This window comes from Ranitomeya imitator, chromosome 5 (assembly GCF_032444005.1).
Source record: "Ranitomeya imitator isolate aRanImi1 chromosome 5, aRanImi1.pri, whole genome shotgun sequence".
Taxonomy (NCBI): Eukaryota; Metazoa; Chordata; class Amphibia; order Anura; family Dendrobatidae; genus Ranitomeya; species Ranitomeya imitator.
The window spans coordinates 407,068,056-407,086,747 of NC_091286.1; the positions used below are offsets into that span (position 1 = coordinate 407,068,056).

The window sequence follows — 18,692 nt, forward strand, 5'->3', positions numbered from 1 at the left end:
GCTACTTTTATATCAAATGTTATGCCTATGTTTCATGTACATGCCTTCAATGCTCCTAGTATGCTTTAAACAGAACCTGTTCTGTCAAAGATCACTGTTAAACTTATGGAGTTAATCTGCAGGTCATTAGTGTTCCGAAGCCATGTTTCTGTCTCGCTGAAAGCCCTGCTGCCGGGAAGAAATGAACTTTAATTCCTGCCAGCAGCCTCCGGCTTTCAGTCATAGAGGCGTGGCTTCAGTAGCTATGGCTGTAACCACATCCCGGCTTTGACTGACAGCCAGCTCTGTGGTGCATTAGTACTGATCCGATGTTGCTGGGAGGAATAAGGTTAATTTCCCCTTGGAAGCTGGGCTTCTAGCGTGTCGGCCACACGGCTTCAGAATGCTATTAACTTGCAGATTAACCCCATATCTACATGTTAATAGCGTTTTTTTCACATGACAGGTTCCCTTTAGCTCCAATTGATCTAAAATATGCCAAAAATGTCCATTTGGTATTCAGGTGGTATGTGTCTGCATACTTTTTTTTAAAGTGTATTGAAAATTGTAATAATCCCTTTTTTTCTAAGTACAGATGCATCTTAACCCCTTAATCACCACCAATACAGCGTAAAACTGACCTGAGATATAAGTGAATAGCACCGCCTGACAGATGAACCATGGCCGTTTAACCTTTTAGATGCTGCTGTAAATAGTTTAACCTAAAACCAAGGAGAAAATTCTGACCCAATATTCTTTTTCGTTCCAAGTAGAAATACAAGCATATAACCAAAAAACCTACCTGAAAAATATTACTAGTAATACAAAGTTTATAAAACCAAATATTTTATTGTATAATATAAAGACACCAAACAAAACACAACACAGAAAATCGGAGGAGGCACAAAAAAATAATTACTAGAAAAAGGTCCAATTTGTGCAAAGACTGTTTGCAATAGTATTTAATATATAATAATTAGTATGTCTTTGCTATAAATTCATATGCTCATACAAACAAGAGCCACGGTAAGGAGCCACCAGCAAAGAAAGTCAATGCCATTGGTGCATACAAATGAAATGGATTTGCTATTTACCCCTGTGGGTAACCCAAATATAAGGTGCACCGTGCATAATGCTTATGACAATTTATTGCCACTATATAAAGTGCAATAGCTGTGCAGTACCTACATAGGAATCTCTATAAGATACAATTAATTTTAAAGTGCAATGTGCATATAGTGGGCCTCACCAGTGCTCATGTTGGCGTTCCAGTGCCTCAACCCCGCACTCCAACGTGCGTTTCGCAGCACGTAGCTTCTTCAGGGAGTGAAGGATGAGCATATGAATTTATAGCAAAGACATACTAATTATTATATATTAAATACTATTGCAAACAGTCTTTGCACAAATTGGACCTTTTTCTAGTGATTATTTTTTGTGCCTCCTCCGATTTTCTGTGTTGTGTTTTGTTTGGTGTCTTTATATTATACAATAAAATGTTTGGTTTTATAAACTTTGTGTTACTAGTAATATTTATTCAGGTAGTTTTTTTGGTTAGCTGCTGTAAATAGTGACTATGGCATCTAGATGGTTAACAGAGTGTGCGGTCTCCCTCTTTAATCATGATTGTATGGTCCTGATGTTTGAAATTGAAAAAAATTGGCCTAAGAGTCTGCCGGAAATAGCGGCCTGTTCAGAAGTTAGAAACATTTAGGTGGTAAAAATTACATTTTTTCTTTCTTGTCATGCCACTTTATATTAATTCCTGACAATCACCTGAAGGGTTAATAAACTACCTGACAGCAGCTTTGAATATGTTGAGGGGTGTAGTTATTAAAATATCACTTTGGGGGTTTTTCCAATATTGAGGACTCTCCAAAGTCACTGCAAAACTGAATAGGTCCCTATAAAAAATGTTTTTTTGTAAATTTCCTTGAAAAAAATGAAAAATGACTGCCACAATTTTAAATCTTCTAGCATCCTAATAAAATAACCTAGTACAAATAGTGCAGATGTAAAGCAGACATGCAGCGTTTTTTATGCAAAGTTTCAGCTGCTTTTTACAGTACCAGAAAAAGTTAGGAGACTTCACACGTCTCATGCGCACACTTGTTTTTTTCCTGACAATGTGAGAAGTGCAGTTTTTTGGTGTTTTTTTTTTTTTTTTATATGTAAATCTGCTGCATGTCAATTCTTCCAGCATTTTTTCACCCATAGAAACAGTGTGTAAAAATGATGCAAAAAAAATGCAAAACATATTTTTGGTGAATAAAAACTAACTTTATGAAGCATACTGTGGACAAAGCACCCAAACGACGCTGCAAAAAAAACAAACAAAAAAAAAACATAACTGTCAGCGTTTTTACTGTTAAGAAAGCAGGTCCTGGCTGCAGAAAAAATGCTGCATGTGAACATGACCTAAATCTTGGGAGCATGTTGGACAGGGCACATAAAAAAAAAACCTTTGCAGGAGCAATTATCCCGTTAGTAAAGCTGTTTGTACTAGTCTGCCACGTGATGACTGGCCGGTAATGGAATGTACACGTTTTCTTTAGAGACTTCTACTAAGACGAGCACTTTTATATTTGCCCTCCTTACTTATGAGGGTTTCCTTAAATAACTTGGCACTGTAACTTAACATGACCTAAGTTTCTTTTCTGCATGACCAGTGCCACACTTCTGTGGATTGTGCCAAATATTGCAGCCCAGTCCTATCCACATGGGATAAGCTGCAATATATGACGTAGACCATTGGCAAGTATGGCTCTGTATCTGCAGAGAAGAACAGGCCCTCTAGTCTAGTCCTGGACAACCCATTTGCTGTATATGCTATTGTTGGCTTCCAACTATTAACCTGTCCAGTAAATCCGCAGTTATGCAGACACATACACATCTATGTGGAGAGGAACTGATGCCCGAAAGCTGCGACCCACTCGCCACGCTTTCAGTTGATATTTGCATTAGAGTGCGGTATGTAAAATGTACAGATGGACAAGGTAGGACCGGGAATGTAAACTTTGTAAACGTTACACGGTTCACAAGGTTTCTTACTTGTTAATTTTTGTAAATACATTCCATATTTTTAAGATGGTTAAAAATGATATATTTGTCTGTACATCTAATGGTTTCTTCCCAGTTGTCTACTGTTGCTGTTCTTTACCTGACAAAGTGTGATGCAAGTGGTAAGCTGAATAAAATGTACCTTTTCAAACACGTCATCTGCTGTTTTCTGCCTTTTATCTCATGTCGGTATAAACCAATTAGTTTGTTTGTTGGTCATGGGGATTTCTCTATATTTGTTTCACACAAGAATAATTAGGGCATATTTCTGTACCTGCAACATGGCTGAAGATCGTGGCCTTACTGCAGATTTCTGCAGAATGACTGTTCAAACAAAGTACAGGCGCTTCGTGCACCTTTGTTGTGGCCGAACATTTAAAGGGAATCTGTCAGCAGGTTTTTGTTGCCTCATCTGAGAGCAGCATGATGTAGGTAATGAGAAGCTGAATCACTTAGATTATTGAGTGCAGCGGTTTGGACACAATCTGAGCTTTTAGATTTAGAATGAAGCAAAGCAGAGGAAGCTAACTCCGCCCACACCACAGCTAACCCCGCCCACACCAGGCTCTCCCTGTACAAAGTCCATAAATAGTGAGGTGCTTGGTTGCTGGACTAGTCTGACAATTTTAATTTCTTGGTGATAAATCCTTCACAGTTAGTAAACAGTACACTTTTTGACAAGTGACACTTCCTTGAATTCTGTGTTTCAGCCTCTATCTCCTGCTGTATTCAAATTACATAACAAAAACCTGCTGACAGATTCCTTTCAAGTGCATCTTCCCACCTGCTTGTTTTCCCTCTATCTTCTTTGATTGACAGCTCCAGCTTTAGTGCTAGAGAAGGGTGGAAATGGAAAACAAGTAGGTGTGAAGATGCACTGAGCGGATTGGACACGCCAAGGGTCCATAAGTTCCTGTACTTGGTTTGAACAGTCATTCTGTGCTGACAGTCCCTTTTAGTGATCTGAAGTGATGGCATTATATACAGTACACCTATATACTCGCCTAAAACTGGCCTTAGATAGGTCTCCGTAGATTGAAATAAACCCAGTGATTTATCTTGTCTAAGGAACTGAGGCCCGGAATAAATGGTAATGACGTAGTATAACATTGTATATACAGGTCCTTCTCAAAAAATTAGCATATAGTGTTAAATTTCATTATTTACCATAATGTAATGATTACAATTAAACTTTCATATATTATATATTCATTATCCACCAACTGAAATTTGTCAGGTCTTTTATTGTTTTAATACTGATGATTTTGGCATACAACTCCTGATAACCCAAAAAACCTGTCTCAATAAATTAGCATATTTCACCCATCCAATCAAATAAAAGTGTTTTTTAATAACAAACAAAAAAACCATCAAATAATAATGTTCAGTTATGCACTCAATACTTGGTCGGGAATCCTTTGGCAGAAATGACTGCTTCAATGCGGCGTGGCATGGAGGCAATCAGCCTGTGACACTGCTGAGATGTTATGGAGGCCCAGGATGCTTCAATAGCGGCCTTAAGCTCATCCAGAGTGTTGGGTCTTGCGTCTCTCAACTTTCTCTTCACAATATCCCACAGATTCTCTATGGGGTTCAGGTCAGGAGAGTTGGCAGGCCAATTGAGCACAGTAATACCATGGTCAGTAAACCATTTACCAGTGGTTTTGGCACTGTGAGCAGGTGCCAGGTCGTGCTGAAAAATGAAATCTTCATCTCCATAAAGCATTTCAGCCAATGGAAGCATGAAGTGCTCCAAAATCTCCTGATAGCTAGCTGCATTGACCCTGCCCTTGATGAAACACAGTGGACCAACACCAGCAGCTGACATGGCACCCCACACCATCACTGACTGTGGGTACTTGACACTGGACTTCAGGCATTTTGGCATTTCCTTCTCCCCAGTCTTCCTCCAGACTCTGGCACCTTGATTTCCGAATGACATGCAAAATTTGCTTTCATCAGAAAAAAGTACTTGGGACCACTTAGCAACAGTCCAGTGCTGCTTCTCTGTAGCCCAGGTCAGGCGCCTCTGCCGCTGTTTATGGTTCAAAAGTGGCTTTACCTGGGGAATGCGGCACCTGTAGCCCATTTCCTGCACACGCCTGTGCACGGTGGCTCTGGATGTTTCCACACCAGACTCAGTCCACTGCTTCCTCAGGTTCCCCAAGGTCTGGAATCGGTCCTTCTCCACAATCTTCCTCAGGGTCCGGTCTCCTCTTCTCGTTGTACAGCGTTTTCTGCCACATTGTTTCCTTCCAACAGACTTACCATTGAGGTGCCTTGATACAGCACTCTGGGAACAGCCTATTTGTTGAGAAATTTCTTTCTGGGTCTTACCCTCTTGCTTGAGGGTGTCAATGATGGCCTTCTTGACATTTGTCAGGTCGCTAGTCTTACCCATGATGGGGGTTTTGAGTAATGAACCAGGCAGGGAGTTTATAAAAGCCTCAGGTATCTTTTGCATGTGTTTAGAGTTAATTAGTTGATTCAGAAGATTAGGGTAATAGGTCGTTTAGAGAACCTTTTCTTGATATGCTAATTTATTGAGACAGGTTTTTTGGGTTATCAGGAGTTGTATGCCAAAATCATCAGTATTAAAACAATAAAAGACCTGACAAATTTCAGTTGGTGGATAATGAATATATAATATATGAAAGTTTAATTGTAATCATTACATTATAGTAAATAATGAAATTTAACACTATATGCCAATTTTTTGAGAAGGACCTGTACATATGGTCTCATCAGAACGGTATTTATTGTCCATAGTAACCAAGAGATGTACAGCTTTCATCTGCTGAGCTGTAAAAACTGCAATACGCCAGATTTTCTGCTAGTGCTTTGAAAAATAGGTAAACCAGAATCCCATGACTTAATAGCGTAATTCTTTTATTAGATTTATCGATTCATTCCTCCCTCAAGGCTTCTGAATAACTCATTTCTTCTTTTTACCTCCTTTTTTTGCTTTGCCCTTTTTGCCTTTCTCTTTCTTGCTTTTTGTTTTCACGTAAGGTCCCAGGCCTTTCCGCACCATTATGCCTCTCCACCAGGCTTGTATCTGAAAAGACAATTGTGCAAAATGTTAACATGTTAAATGTTTGTGCCCATTAGCCCATATTCTGCATAGTCGGCACATTCTGTCACAACTATCTTTGTCTGCAAGGAATCCTAAATCGCCCAATGGTGTTATGTAGACCTACAAGAAGTAACACAGAGCGTTGTTTCTACCATGCTTGACTCTCAGGACATAATGTGAGACTGCGAGCCTGAGGCTGCATTGCCTTGGTTGATCCCATGACCGCATTTTGTGTCCTGACATTCACTGGTATAGACGTATTAAGCTCATGAATAATAACTGTTCTTGCAAGCAACCAGATTTCAGCTTTCATTTTTCTAGAACAAAGTGATCAGATAAGTTTGTGGATATTTCTGTTCTTTTTTTCCTACAGCCATTTTGTGGATATATTTTTGTGCATAAAGCCCAAATCACAAGCCATTCACATCCTTACGGTCTTAAATACTGTAATAAAAGTTATACATGTATGAACAATTACATTCACAAAACATTGCAATGTATTAAAGGGGTTGTCCACTACTTGGACAACCCTTTCTTATTCCTCATGTTTTTCCCCGTTAAAATAACACCTATGCTCACCTCCCTTCCTGGCGCTGTTCCAGTGTTGTCGGCACTTTCAATCCTAAGGATCACGTGAGGTGGTTGCATCATGTGACCTCTGCGTCCAATCCGCACTGACATCACTGTCCCCACTTTTGGACAAATCGAACATCAAGAGGAAGTCAGCCTGGTTTTCTGTTGATGTTCAATATGTCTGAAGGTGGGGACAGTGATGCTGGTGCTAAGTGGACAAAGGGCTCATCTGGCATAACCTACCTTGAGCTTCGGGAACGTGAGTGCCGACACCGCTGGAACAGCACCAGAGGCGAGTATAGTTTTACTTCTTTTTATATTAACAAGGCCAAACTTGAATGAGAAGTAGTTGTCCTAGTAGTGACTATGAAGAAAATATTGGAAATGGTAGAAGACGCAAGTATATATATATATATATATATATATATATATATATATATATATATAATGTGTGTGTGTGTATGTGTGTATATATATATATATATATATATATATATATATATATATATACATACATACACACACGCGCGTGCGCGCGCGCGCACACACACACACACACACACACACACACACACACACACACACACACACGTCTACACTATAAACTATAGGATGCCGAATAGATGACATGGGATCATACAAGATCGATGATGTAGAACGCAAACCCAGCTTTCCGACACTAGGAACTACGTTGTGACCAAAAATCCTTTGGAAATCTTCAGATTTCATGATGCCTTGCACATAGTCAAGGCACCCAGGGCCATAGTCAGCAAAACAACCTCAAAACATCTTTGAACCTCCCCGATATTTGACTGTACTGTGTTGTTTTCTTTGTAGACCTCATTCCGTTTTGGGTAAACATTAGAATGATGTGTTTTACCAAAACGCTCTATCTTGGTCTTGTGCTAAGTGTGGCACACAGAGTGCAAAGATCAAATCAACTTCTCCCCTTTTTTCTGGTTTAAGGCTTGATTTTGAGATTGCCCACATCTGTTACTTGTCACAAATCGAACAAGCATCAGATGCCTGAAACAAAGTTGTTTACCAAAAATTTGGTCTGGACCATTTTGGGGGTTTTGTGTAAAATGATGTCCAATTTGCCTTTTTTCTGCTTTTTTGTGTGTTGTTCCAATACACATAAAGGAAATAAACATGTATAAAAAAAACGTGTAATTGCAATAATTTTCTGGGAGAAATACTTCATTTTCTGGAACAATTTCAAAGGTGCCAACACTTTCAGCCATGACTCTGACACATCTGCAGGTGTCCTTTCAGCGCTGCAGCTTCCCTAAGCTAGATTTTTTTTTGTCAATTCTAATCAAATATTTTTATTTTCAGTGTGTGTGTGTCTGGCTCATAATACTCATGTCATTATATGCCAGTGTCGGATACATATTTTTTTTTTATGTGGTGAAAAAAAATGAAGAGTGGAACTCTCTAATCTGGAATAATGAGACCAAGGTAAATGTTCTTGGAACTAATGGCTTCAAAACTGTATGATGTCGCAAAGGTGAGCAGTACAAAGAAAAATGCATGGTGCCTACAGTGTCCTTATGTTGGGCCGCATGAGTACTTCGGGTATTGGGGAGCTAGATTTCATTGAAGCTATCATGAGCTCGTACTGCTCTAAATTGAAAGACAAGATGCTACCATCCAGTGGCAGAACTAGAGTCCGATGGGCCCAGGTGCATCCTGGACCTAGGCCATTACCGACCTGTTGGTCAGATATATGGGCCCTTGTAGTATTCTAGATCCTATAAAGGCATAGGTATTTGTCCCTCATTTAGTAATAATGTCCCCTATACTGGGAACCTTAAGTAATGTCCCCCATCTTAGTCACCTTGAGTAACAATGTCCCCTATGCTAGGCCCCTCGTTGGTATAATGGCCCCTTCCTGGTATAATGTCCTCCATCCTGGTCCCTTCCAGTAATGAAGTCCCCTATCCTGGGCCCCTTCCTGGTATAATGTCCTCTTTCTTGGGCCTCTTCCAGTAATAATGTCCCCCATCTTGGCCCCTTCCAGTAGTAATGCCACTGCCAATCTTTTCCATTTAAAAAAAGAAATGAACAATGATTGTTATCTTCTCAAGAAGTGCGGCATCCTCTTCCATAGTTGGCGCAGAGGCAGGCAGCTGACTTTGGCTTGCCTGATACAGGCGGAGCATGACGTCACTGCAAAGCACAGCTCAGACTGGCAAGTGGAATGTATAGTGTTGCAGGGAGCAGGAGGGTCTCTGCACTGCAATACATTTCAGCTGAACTGTACCCAGAGTACGCACAATCCAGCTGAAATAGGCGTCGGCAGCCCCCCTCCCGCTCAGGCCAGGTTGCATCCACTGCAACGGCAATTGTTCTGCCTCTGATACCATCAACCTGTGCTCTTAGTAGTTGTGCACTTTTTTCATCACGACAATCACATATCTAAGGCTACGTTCACATTCGTGTTTTTGGGCGCAGCGCCGTCGAAGGATACCGACGCATGCGTCATGTGCCCCTATCTTTAACATGGAGGGCGCATGGACATGCGCCGGTATGCGTTGTCAAGCGTTGTACGACGCATGCGTCATTTGGGTGCACCAGACAGGGCGCAGCCGACGCTACATGTTGCATTTTTCCTGTGCCAAATTTACAGTAGACAACGCATGCAACGCACTTGCATCGTAAATGCGCCAAAAAAAACACATTAGTGTCTATGTAAAACGCATAGGGCGCAGGTGCCTGCGTTGACCCGCGTTGTTCGACGCATGCACCTTTTGTGTAAAAAACAAGTGATGAAGTGTCTAGACAGTGACAAGAGCATAAGCATTAGCCAAGGCAAAATCCAACTCCATATTCATGTAGATACTCTCCATGGGACGTTCCATCTTGATGCTGGAAACACAAGCAAAATGGGAGGAATTCATCTCTGCAAGGGTTTATATACACAAATTCCATTACACCCACCCTCTTCTATCCCATTGGTGGTCTTTCTCTTTATAGTGTCTAGACACTTTTTTGGGCGTTTATCTTCAATTGTGTCAAGAATAATAACATTTTAGGACAACGCATGCGTCAAAAAACGCTGCGTTGTGTATGCCGTTTGACATGCGTTTTGGGTTGCGTCGACGATGCTGCGCCCAAAGACGCTAATGTGAACGTAGCCACTGTTGCATTTCAGAAGATGAACAGGGTGAAAGTGATTCAGTGGCCAAGTATCTCTCCTGATCTGAACCCAATAGCTAAATTTGTCTTTTCTGCATCAACTAATTTGAGTAAAACTGAAGGTTTTGTAATAAAAATGTATATCATTAACCTTACTTTCATGTTATGGGTTAAAAATGTTCTATAAAACTCAATATAATCTACATACAGTGGGTAGGAAAGTATTCAGACACCTTTTAAAATTTCACTTTGTTTCATTGCAGCCATTTGGTAAATTCAAAAAAAGTTCTTTTCTTTCACATAATGTGCACTCTGCCCCCCCATCTTGACTGAAAAAAAACAAACTGAAATGTAGAAACTTTTGCAAATTTAATACAAAATAAAAACTGAAATATTACATGGTCAGACCCTTTGCTCAGATACTCATAGTTAAGTCACATGCTGTCCATTTCCTTGTGATCCTCCTTGAGATGGTTCTACCCCTTCATTGGAGTCCAGCTGTGTTTAATTAAACTGATAGGACTTGATTTGGAAAGGCACACATCTGTCTATATAAGGCCGGGTTCACATTAGCATATCTGTGCGCAGTGTATGTCTGCGTATAGATCTGCATACATCTTGCGTACATATATTTAACATTGTGTAAGCAGGGACGTGCGTTGGCATACGTTTGTATGCGGATGCATAGGCATGCGTAGTTTTGCGGTGTGCGGCGAGCGCAATATGTTGCATTTTTTGAGGTGTCAAATATACACATCCCTGCACCGTCCCAAAATCACCAGCGACAGCAGCTGCACAACGGAGGTACCTGCACTACAGCGAAGGTACCTGCAGCATCGTCCGAAGGACATCTCCAGGAGGGGGGCTCTGAGCAGTCCGGGCACAGGCAGCAGACTTCCTGGGGGGGGGCGTTTTTCGGGCCTGGGTAAAAATTTAGTCCCCGGATTTGGCCTTGCACAGGCCAAAGCTCTGCCCCCGCTATGATGCGTTCCAGTGGCCCCACCCACTTTTTCAGCGCTCCTCATTCTGAGGGCAGTCCCACACGTCCAGATAATTCCGGCACCGGAATTATCCGTGTGCCCGTGCGTTTCTGTGGCACATCAGTGTGGCACACATGTGCCGCCCGTGTGCCCACTGGGTACCACACGCACCGTGCAGGAGACAGCGCTAAAGTTTAGCGCTGTCCCCTGCATCGTGCTGAAGCTGCCATTCATATCTTCCCTGCAGCAGCGTTTGCTGTAGAGAAGATATGAATAATCCTTTTTTTTTTTTTTTGTTTCTCGTGTTTAACATAAAGATCCATGTGCCCACCCCCTGTGCGCCCGCCTGCTGTTCTTAAAATACTCATCTGGCTCCCTCGCTGGCTGGCGCTGCTTCCTGTCCTGGCCGCACCTTCTACTGTATGAGCGGTCACGTGGGGCCGCTCATTTACAGTAATGAATATGCGGCTCCACCCCTATGGGAGGTGGAGGCACATATTCAGGACTGTAATCGGCCCCATGTGACCGCTCATACAGTAGAAGGTGCGGCCAGGACAGGAAGCGGCGCCAGCCAGCGAGGGAGCCGGGTGAGTATTTTAAGAACAGCGGGCGGGCGCACGGGGTGGAAGGGGGGTGGGGACAGGGATCTTTATGTTAAACACGAGAAACAAAAAAAAAAAGGAATATTCATATCTTCTCTACAGCAAACGCTGCTGCACAGAAGATATGAATCGCGGCTTCAGCACCAGTGGGGGGGACAGCGCTTACTGTAGCGCTGTCTCCTGCACGGCACACGGACAACGTCCGTGTGCGGTACGTGTTTTACACAGACCCATTGATTATAATGGGTCCGTGTAATCCGTGCGCTCCCACGAACACTGACAGGTCTCCGTGTTTGGCACACAAAGACACGGTCCGCAAAAAATCAATGACATCTGCACAGATGCATTGATTTGAATGTGTCTATGTGTGTCAGTGGCTCCGGTACGTGAGGAAACTGTCACCTCACGTACCGGAGCCACTGATGTGTGAAACCGGCCTGAACGAGAGTTGCCCATGAAATCTCATCGGCCATCTTCCTACACCCTGTCGCAAGCTGACAGGGCCTCCGGATGCTCAGGAAGCCTGCTTGCCCAAATAGCAACGAGTGTGATTCTCGTGGCTGGGACACAGGACCTGGGTAAGGAGAGCTGCATTAGCGCTCTCTCTCCTTTTCAGTATCCTTTCCTCTGTCGGAACCCTGATTAAGGGGGCACATAGGAGTACATCATGTCCCAGCCTCAGGCACCTAAAAAGCCTCATAAGGCTCTTAGTCTTTTTCACTTCATGTAACCCCTGCCAGTCTGCATTTCCAAAAGCTCAGAGTTTGCCGCTCTGCAAAGCCTGTGACCCCAAATGCGTTCAGGAGCCCCCTCGCTGACCCCTGAGTGGGTCTCATCTCTGTCGCAATCTACGACTTCTCTGGCCAAAGCGCTTGAATCCTTCAGTGCTCCTTCTGGGGTATCGTGGTGTTCACATATCTGACGCAGAGGGACCCTCCCCTACATGGGAATAGTTGGCTAGCAGAGGCCGCACATAATCTAGGAACGTACAAGCATCCAGGAAACGGATACATAGTAAGTTTCTCATACAATCACATGCCCTGGCATCCGTGAGCCCTGTCTCTCGCTCTCCCTCTCCAGTCGTTGATAGCTAACTCTATTCTGAGTATGAATCGGACATCTCCTTAGATCTGGAGTCGCCAGACTTTGAGGATGGTCAATTCTCTGACTGAGGTTGATGAAGACTCCAGCTCTTTACCGGATCACGCTGTGTGATTTAAAAAAAAAAAAAAAAGCTAAGCATCCTCATAGAACATTCGCCATTCACCCGGAGTTTCGGGATATAGTTAATCGGCACAGGGAACGATCGGATAAGCGCTTTACAGGACAAAAACTGCTTGAGGCGAAGTACCCTTTCTCAGGGATTGGGCCGAGTCCCCTGTAGTAGACCTGCCAGTCTCTCGCCTGGCATCCAGGCTGGTTTTTCACCACTGGTCGTGTCCACAATGATCAGTGCTCGTAAGCCTGCGTCGGTACGCATTTATCACCGTACCTGGAAGACATTTTTTGCTTGGTGCAAGGATCGTGGACGTCTTCCCCTCGTCTTCTCTATTCCGGTCATTCTAGAATTCTTACAGACCGGCCTGGACTCAGGCCTGGCACTCAGTTCGTTCAAGGGCCAGATATCCACCTTATTGGTCTTATTCCAACGTAGGATTGTGACAAAACCTCAGGTGAAGACGTTCATACAGTGGATCACACATGTGCTTCCCCCCCTATCGCATGCTTTTAGACCCTTGGGACCTTAACTTGGTCCTGGAAGTCTTGGAGGAAGCTCCTTTTGAACCGCATCAGGATATTTTGCTCACTTTTCTGTCCTGGAAAGTTGCCTTTCTCGTTGCAATCGCATCAATCAAGCGGGTTTTGGAGCTGGCTGCTCTGTCCTGCCGGACGCCTTTCCTTATTTTCCACAAGGACAAGGTTGTCTTTAGGCCATCCCCATCCTTTTTGCCCAAGGTTGTCTCATCTTTCCACCTTAACGAGGACATTGTTCTTCCTTCACTTTGTCCTACTCCAGTCCACAGGGTGGATAGGGCTCTCCATACTCTGGATGTAGTCAGAGTTCTGAGAAAGTACGTCTCGAGGACGGCAGCCTTCCGAAGGTCGGATTCTTTGTTCATGCTTCCTGAGGTTCACAGGAAGGGTCTAGCTGCTTCAAAGGCCATGATAGCAAGGTGGATTAGTTCCACCATTCAGGAGTCCTACCGCATCAGAGGTAAGTCTATCCCAGCGGGGATCAGAGCACACTCCACTCGGTCAGTGGTTGCTTCCTGGGCCATTCGGCGGAGCAGGTCTGTAAAGCCGCAACTTGGTCTAGCCTACATACTTTCTCGAAGCACTATAATGTTCATTCTCAAGCTTTGGCTGATGCGGGGCTGGGCAGAAAACTTTTGCAGGCTGCGGTGGCGCACGTCTAGGCAGTTGTTACGTGAAGCCTGATGTTTTCGGTTGTTTTCCCACCCAAGGACTGCTTTGGGGAGTCCCATGGTCCTGTATCCCCAATAAGGCGAAGGAGAAATAGGGATTTTTCTGTACTCACCGTAAAATCCTTTTCTCTGAGCCACTCATTGGGGGACACAGCACCCACCCTGTTAGCCTAATGGCTTATGCTTGTTCTTTAGTTTGACATGTTGTACTCTTATGTATTGTTAATGTTCTCCTACTGCTTTTGCACTGAACTGGTTCTCTTGGAGCCAGCAGGAGGGTGTATACTGCAGGGGAGGAGCTAATTTTTTTGTATTAACTTAGTGTCAGCCTCCTAGTGGCAACAACATACACCCATGGTCCTGTGTCCCCCAATGAGTGGCTCGGAGAAAAAGATTTTATGGTGAGTACACAAAAATCCCTATTTCTAGTTCACTAACACGTGGTCGACTGCATTTTTGTTCATTCCTAAAGGAGAGGAACCCACCCGAAAAGAGGTGAGAGAGAATGCAAAGCGACTCCATCAACCTTAATGTAGTGAATGTTCCATCAAGGATTTTTGTCTGAATCCTGCTTTTAAGAGATTGACAGAAACCCTGGTGTAAATGCTCAGTGTAAAGCACAGGATAAATGTGAACAGACCCTTAATGTGATTTTTGAGAGGCAGAATGAGCAAATCAACAGCAGTTCAAGAATTGCTTTTATATTTGTCAAGATGTTTTCAGCGATAACATTGTTCTTTACCCACAACTTTTTGAACCTTCTTTTTGTGCAGAGTTGTGAAGGAAAAAAAAAAAAATTTCCATTGCAGTGTTCACTTTAGAGGTTTTATAGTGTCGGGATGTTCCAGAGACGGTGGTATTTTTACATAGTGGCTTTATTAGCAAAACATTTTTTCTGTGATTTTTTTTTTTTTGCAGTTCTTATACCTTACAATACTTCTGTATTGCAGACTATTAGTCCTGGCAGTTGGCTTGTTAGGCACTGAGAAAAATGAGTTCATTCCTTTGCCTCCTGTTGTCATGACCACCAATGGCACCTCATATTCACAAGGTTGTGGGGCTGATTGTAAGAGTGAGGGGACACTTTTTCCCACCCAAAACATTGAAATCCTGCAATCGCTATTGAATATGGTATTTAGGTTAAATGGCCAGGGACAGCGCTGACACTGGCTGTTGCTGTTGGATCAACCCTCCTAAGCCATCTATATAGGCATGTAGTTCATAGGAAGCTGAATAAAATGATGCCTTGATAACTGCAACCCAATGTCTTATTCCAGAGAAATCCTTGTTTTAATTATATGTAAATGACTGTTAAGAGCTATGAGCCAGATGTTGATCTCCCTGAGAATCTGCCTACAGAGCATATTTTAAATGAAAGGGGAGTTACCAGTGTGAGACATGCAGATCAAACTGTCAGTCATTAAATGTCTCACACTGGTGTCCGGCACACATCTCAACAGCTTGTTTACAAATTAAGAAAAATGTGGCTTACGCTGAATTAAAACATCGAATTGCAAATATCAAGGTATCATTTTATTAAACTTTCTATGAAATGCATGCCCAACAGATGGCTTAGGAGGGTTGATCTGACTTGACAGATGCCCTTTAAGTCTAGCTCCCACAGTGATCGAGTCGGGCAAGGCTTCTCTGCCTGCCTGATCACAAAGTTGTACCTGTTACATTCATTTGCAGTAATTACTTTGGAAGTAGGATGTACCGTTATGTTCAATATAGTGAAAGGGTTAACATACTCCAAATAGATTACGGTACCTTAATTGCACTTGCGAGTTCCATCTTTTCTTGCTTCTTCTTTTGCTGGGCTTTCTCTTTCTCTAAGCGATCTTCAATAATCACAGTTTCATACTCTTCATACTGAATAATAAAAAAAAATTGTTGAATAGGCCACAAAAGCTCAAGAAAACACCTAATATTATCCAGCATGTAGATTACAGCAAATCTTAAGGGTGCGTTCTGTTGCAGATTAAAGGAACAGTATGGTGAATGAGAATGTTGTTGATTTATGCTGTGTATTTTGTCTAAGGGTACCGTCACACAGTGGCATTTTGATTGCTACGACGGCACGATTCGTGACGTTCCAGCGATATAGTTACGATCTCGCTGTGTCTGACACGCTCCTGCGATCAGGGACCCCGCTGAGAATCGTACGTCGTAGCAGATCGTTTGAAACTTTCTTTCGTCGTCTAGTGTCCCGCTGTGGCGGCATGATCGCATGGTATAACAAAGGTGTGCACGATATTGTATACGATGTGCGCATAGTAACCAACGGCTTCTACATCGCACATACGTCATGAAATTATCGCTCCAGCGTCGTACATTGCAAAGTGTGACAGCAGTCTACGACGCTGGAGCGATATTGTTACGATGCTGGAGCGTCACGGATCGTGCCGTCGTAGCGATCAAAATGCCACTGTGTGACGGTACCCTAACTCAGCGGTGCATTCACAGCATCCAGGAAGCTGAAACTGCAGTAATCTCTGCAATTTAGAGTGGATATTCTCACTTCAAACACATCCAGTGCAGACATGCCCGAAGAATAACTGCATAAAAGTACAAGGGTGTAGCATTCATGGTCTGTAATCCATCTGTGGTTTTGTCTCCTGTTTTACATGCAAGGAACCAATAATATATTGAAATAAAGTGAGCCATGAAATAACCCTTTTTTTTATAATTCTGTTTATTAAATTTACTATAAGAGTACGTATAAACAGTACATCTTCGCAAATCAAATAGCAATACCAATGACTGAAGCTAACAGCTTTGTTTCCCAAGTACCCTAACCCTCCGTAATCCCACCCTATCCTTCTCTGCGTGCACCTATTACATGAGTTATACTATGGAATTGGTGTATGACCACCTATTCGCTGCATTGGGTACCATTGGGTATTCTCAAATTGAGCTTGTAGTTTTTCTTTGATCCCTGAAGGAAGAGATGGAATAAAGAGACCATGTGTTTAAAATTTTCCCCGACAATCTTTCTTTACCGGTCAGCGCATCCAGCCAGTCCATTTTGAAAAGGCACATAATCTTAGTGTGTATGAGGGATTGTGGTGGTATAGCCGGGCTCAACCAGTGGTGCAATATGCTTTTCCTAGTGGCCGAGGGTCAAATCGTGAGAGTTGCTTTATTATGTTTAGGTAATTTACACTGAGCTTCTTCCAGGATATTAAAGATAGCCCGTTGTGGTGTGAGTGGTAAGGTAATCCCACACATTTTTTGTAGCTCTGCATGTGTGATACCCCATAACTCCTGTATTTTTGAACAACTCCACAAATTATGGTATATATCAGTGTTTTGCATTTTGATCATGAATAAAGAGTTGGAGACATTTTAGATTGGATATATAGGGTTATATAGGCCCTGTGTAATCTCAATAGAGCCATATCTGTATAGCTGCTATACGCCAAGATCTTTCTCTGTGCTGCAGTGGCATCAAGGAAGTCACCCGTCTCAAAGCCCAGAATGTCCCTTGACCATTTCGCTAATCTTGTATCTCTCACCTCCCATGACCACTTTTTTGCGCAGTAAAGCGTAAATGCTACTTGTGGATGCTGACTGTAATCTCGCATTCCTGAGAAAACCATCCATACTATTCCTCCCATCCCCCACACCTCCACTTGGCAAGCATTTTTGTACCAAACTACGTGCCTGAAGGAAGAGAAAAGGATGGTTATTAAACAGCGGGAAGCGTTGTGATGCTAGACCAAGAAAGAGCACGGAAAATCCAAGGTCCGTCAAATCTATTGCTTGTGTGCATCCCTGATCTGCGAGAAGTTTATAAGACGACAGTAGAGTGCGTTTTAAGAAGCCAGGATTACCTATAAATGGTTGGAATGGGGATTGCCTGGTATGTAGTTTGCAAAGCTTTCTACACCGTCTCCAAGTCAATATTGTTTGCCAGAATGTTGGGTGTTCCCGGACCTCAGCCGGAAGTTCCTCATCGCCCAGATGCAATATAGCCGACAGTGAGATATATGAACATAGTTGTTGTTCTAGGCTTACATTAGCGAAAGGAGAGACTCTCCATATCCAGTCTATGGCGAACCTAAAATTAACTGCCAGGTCATACCTACCTATATCTGTGAAATTAATTCCGCCCTCTGCCCTTGATGCCTGTAATTTTAATAGTCCTATGCGTGTCCTACCTATATCACCCCAGATACATTTCCGAAAAGCTGTGTTTAACAGTTTGAGATCTGCTTGGGATAGTAGTAGGGGAAAAGTCTGAAAAGCGTACATCAATTTAGGAAACGCTATCAGATAAGGTGGCATCGACCTGAAAAGGATAATGTGAAGTGTTTCCAAGAGTTTAGGAGACTGATTATTGATGATATTAATGTTCTATAATTGATTCTATATAAAATGGACGGGTCTGCTGGGAGCTGTATACCCAAATATATTAATAGACTCTTGGCTCCAATGAAATGGGAATCAGGGATCACACAACCTCCCCGATCTGAAGAGTGCTACGGCCTAGATTTGTTGTAATGGTTTTTGAAGCCTGAGCACTTGCCAAAGTCTTTCAGGACCTCCATTATAGCCGGAATTGCTTGGGCTGGGTTAGCGATGAATAAAAGTATGCTCTCAGCGAAAGCTGAAGAAATAACACTTTTAAAAAGATTTTTGTGACTCTAGTGTAGTAATGGTCGATCATTGTTACATATCAGCCTGGATAGGAATAAGAGCCTTCTGCGCTCCATTTCTGTATAACCTCTACCTCTCTATGGCTATGACTTCATATTGTAGGATTCTAAATGATGCTAAGGCTGCGGCTATATGGTGACTTTAGCCATGACAGACGTTTGCTCAGTGTCACTGGTAGATAGTGGCGCTATAT

The 18,692-nt window shown here is 42.8% G+C and overlaps 1 protein-coding gene across 2 annotated transcripts in view; it reads right to left on the minus strand.

Annotated features, from left to right (window-relative positions):
• Window positions 1–5,847: 5,847 nt before the first annotated feature.
• The window catches only part of IQCG (IQ motif containing G), a 49,252-nt gene continuing 36,407 nt past the window's right edge, over window positions 5,848–18,692 (minus strand). For both annotated transcript variants that reach the window (XM_069726997.1, XM_069726998.1), the window contains exons 9-10: window positions 15,608–15,709; window positions 5,848–6,097 (exon numbers count right to left, since the gene is read on the minus strand). In XM_069726997.1, coding sequence (XP_069583098.1) covers window positions 5,975–6,097; window positions 15,608–15,709 — 225 coding nt within the window. In that variant the 3' untranslated portion in view covers window positions 5,848–5,974. The remainder of the gene's footprint in view (window positions 6,098–15,607; window positions 15,710–18,692) is intronic.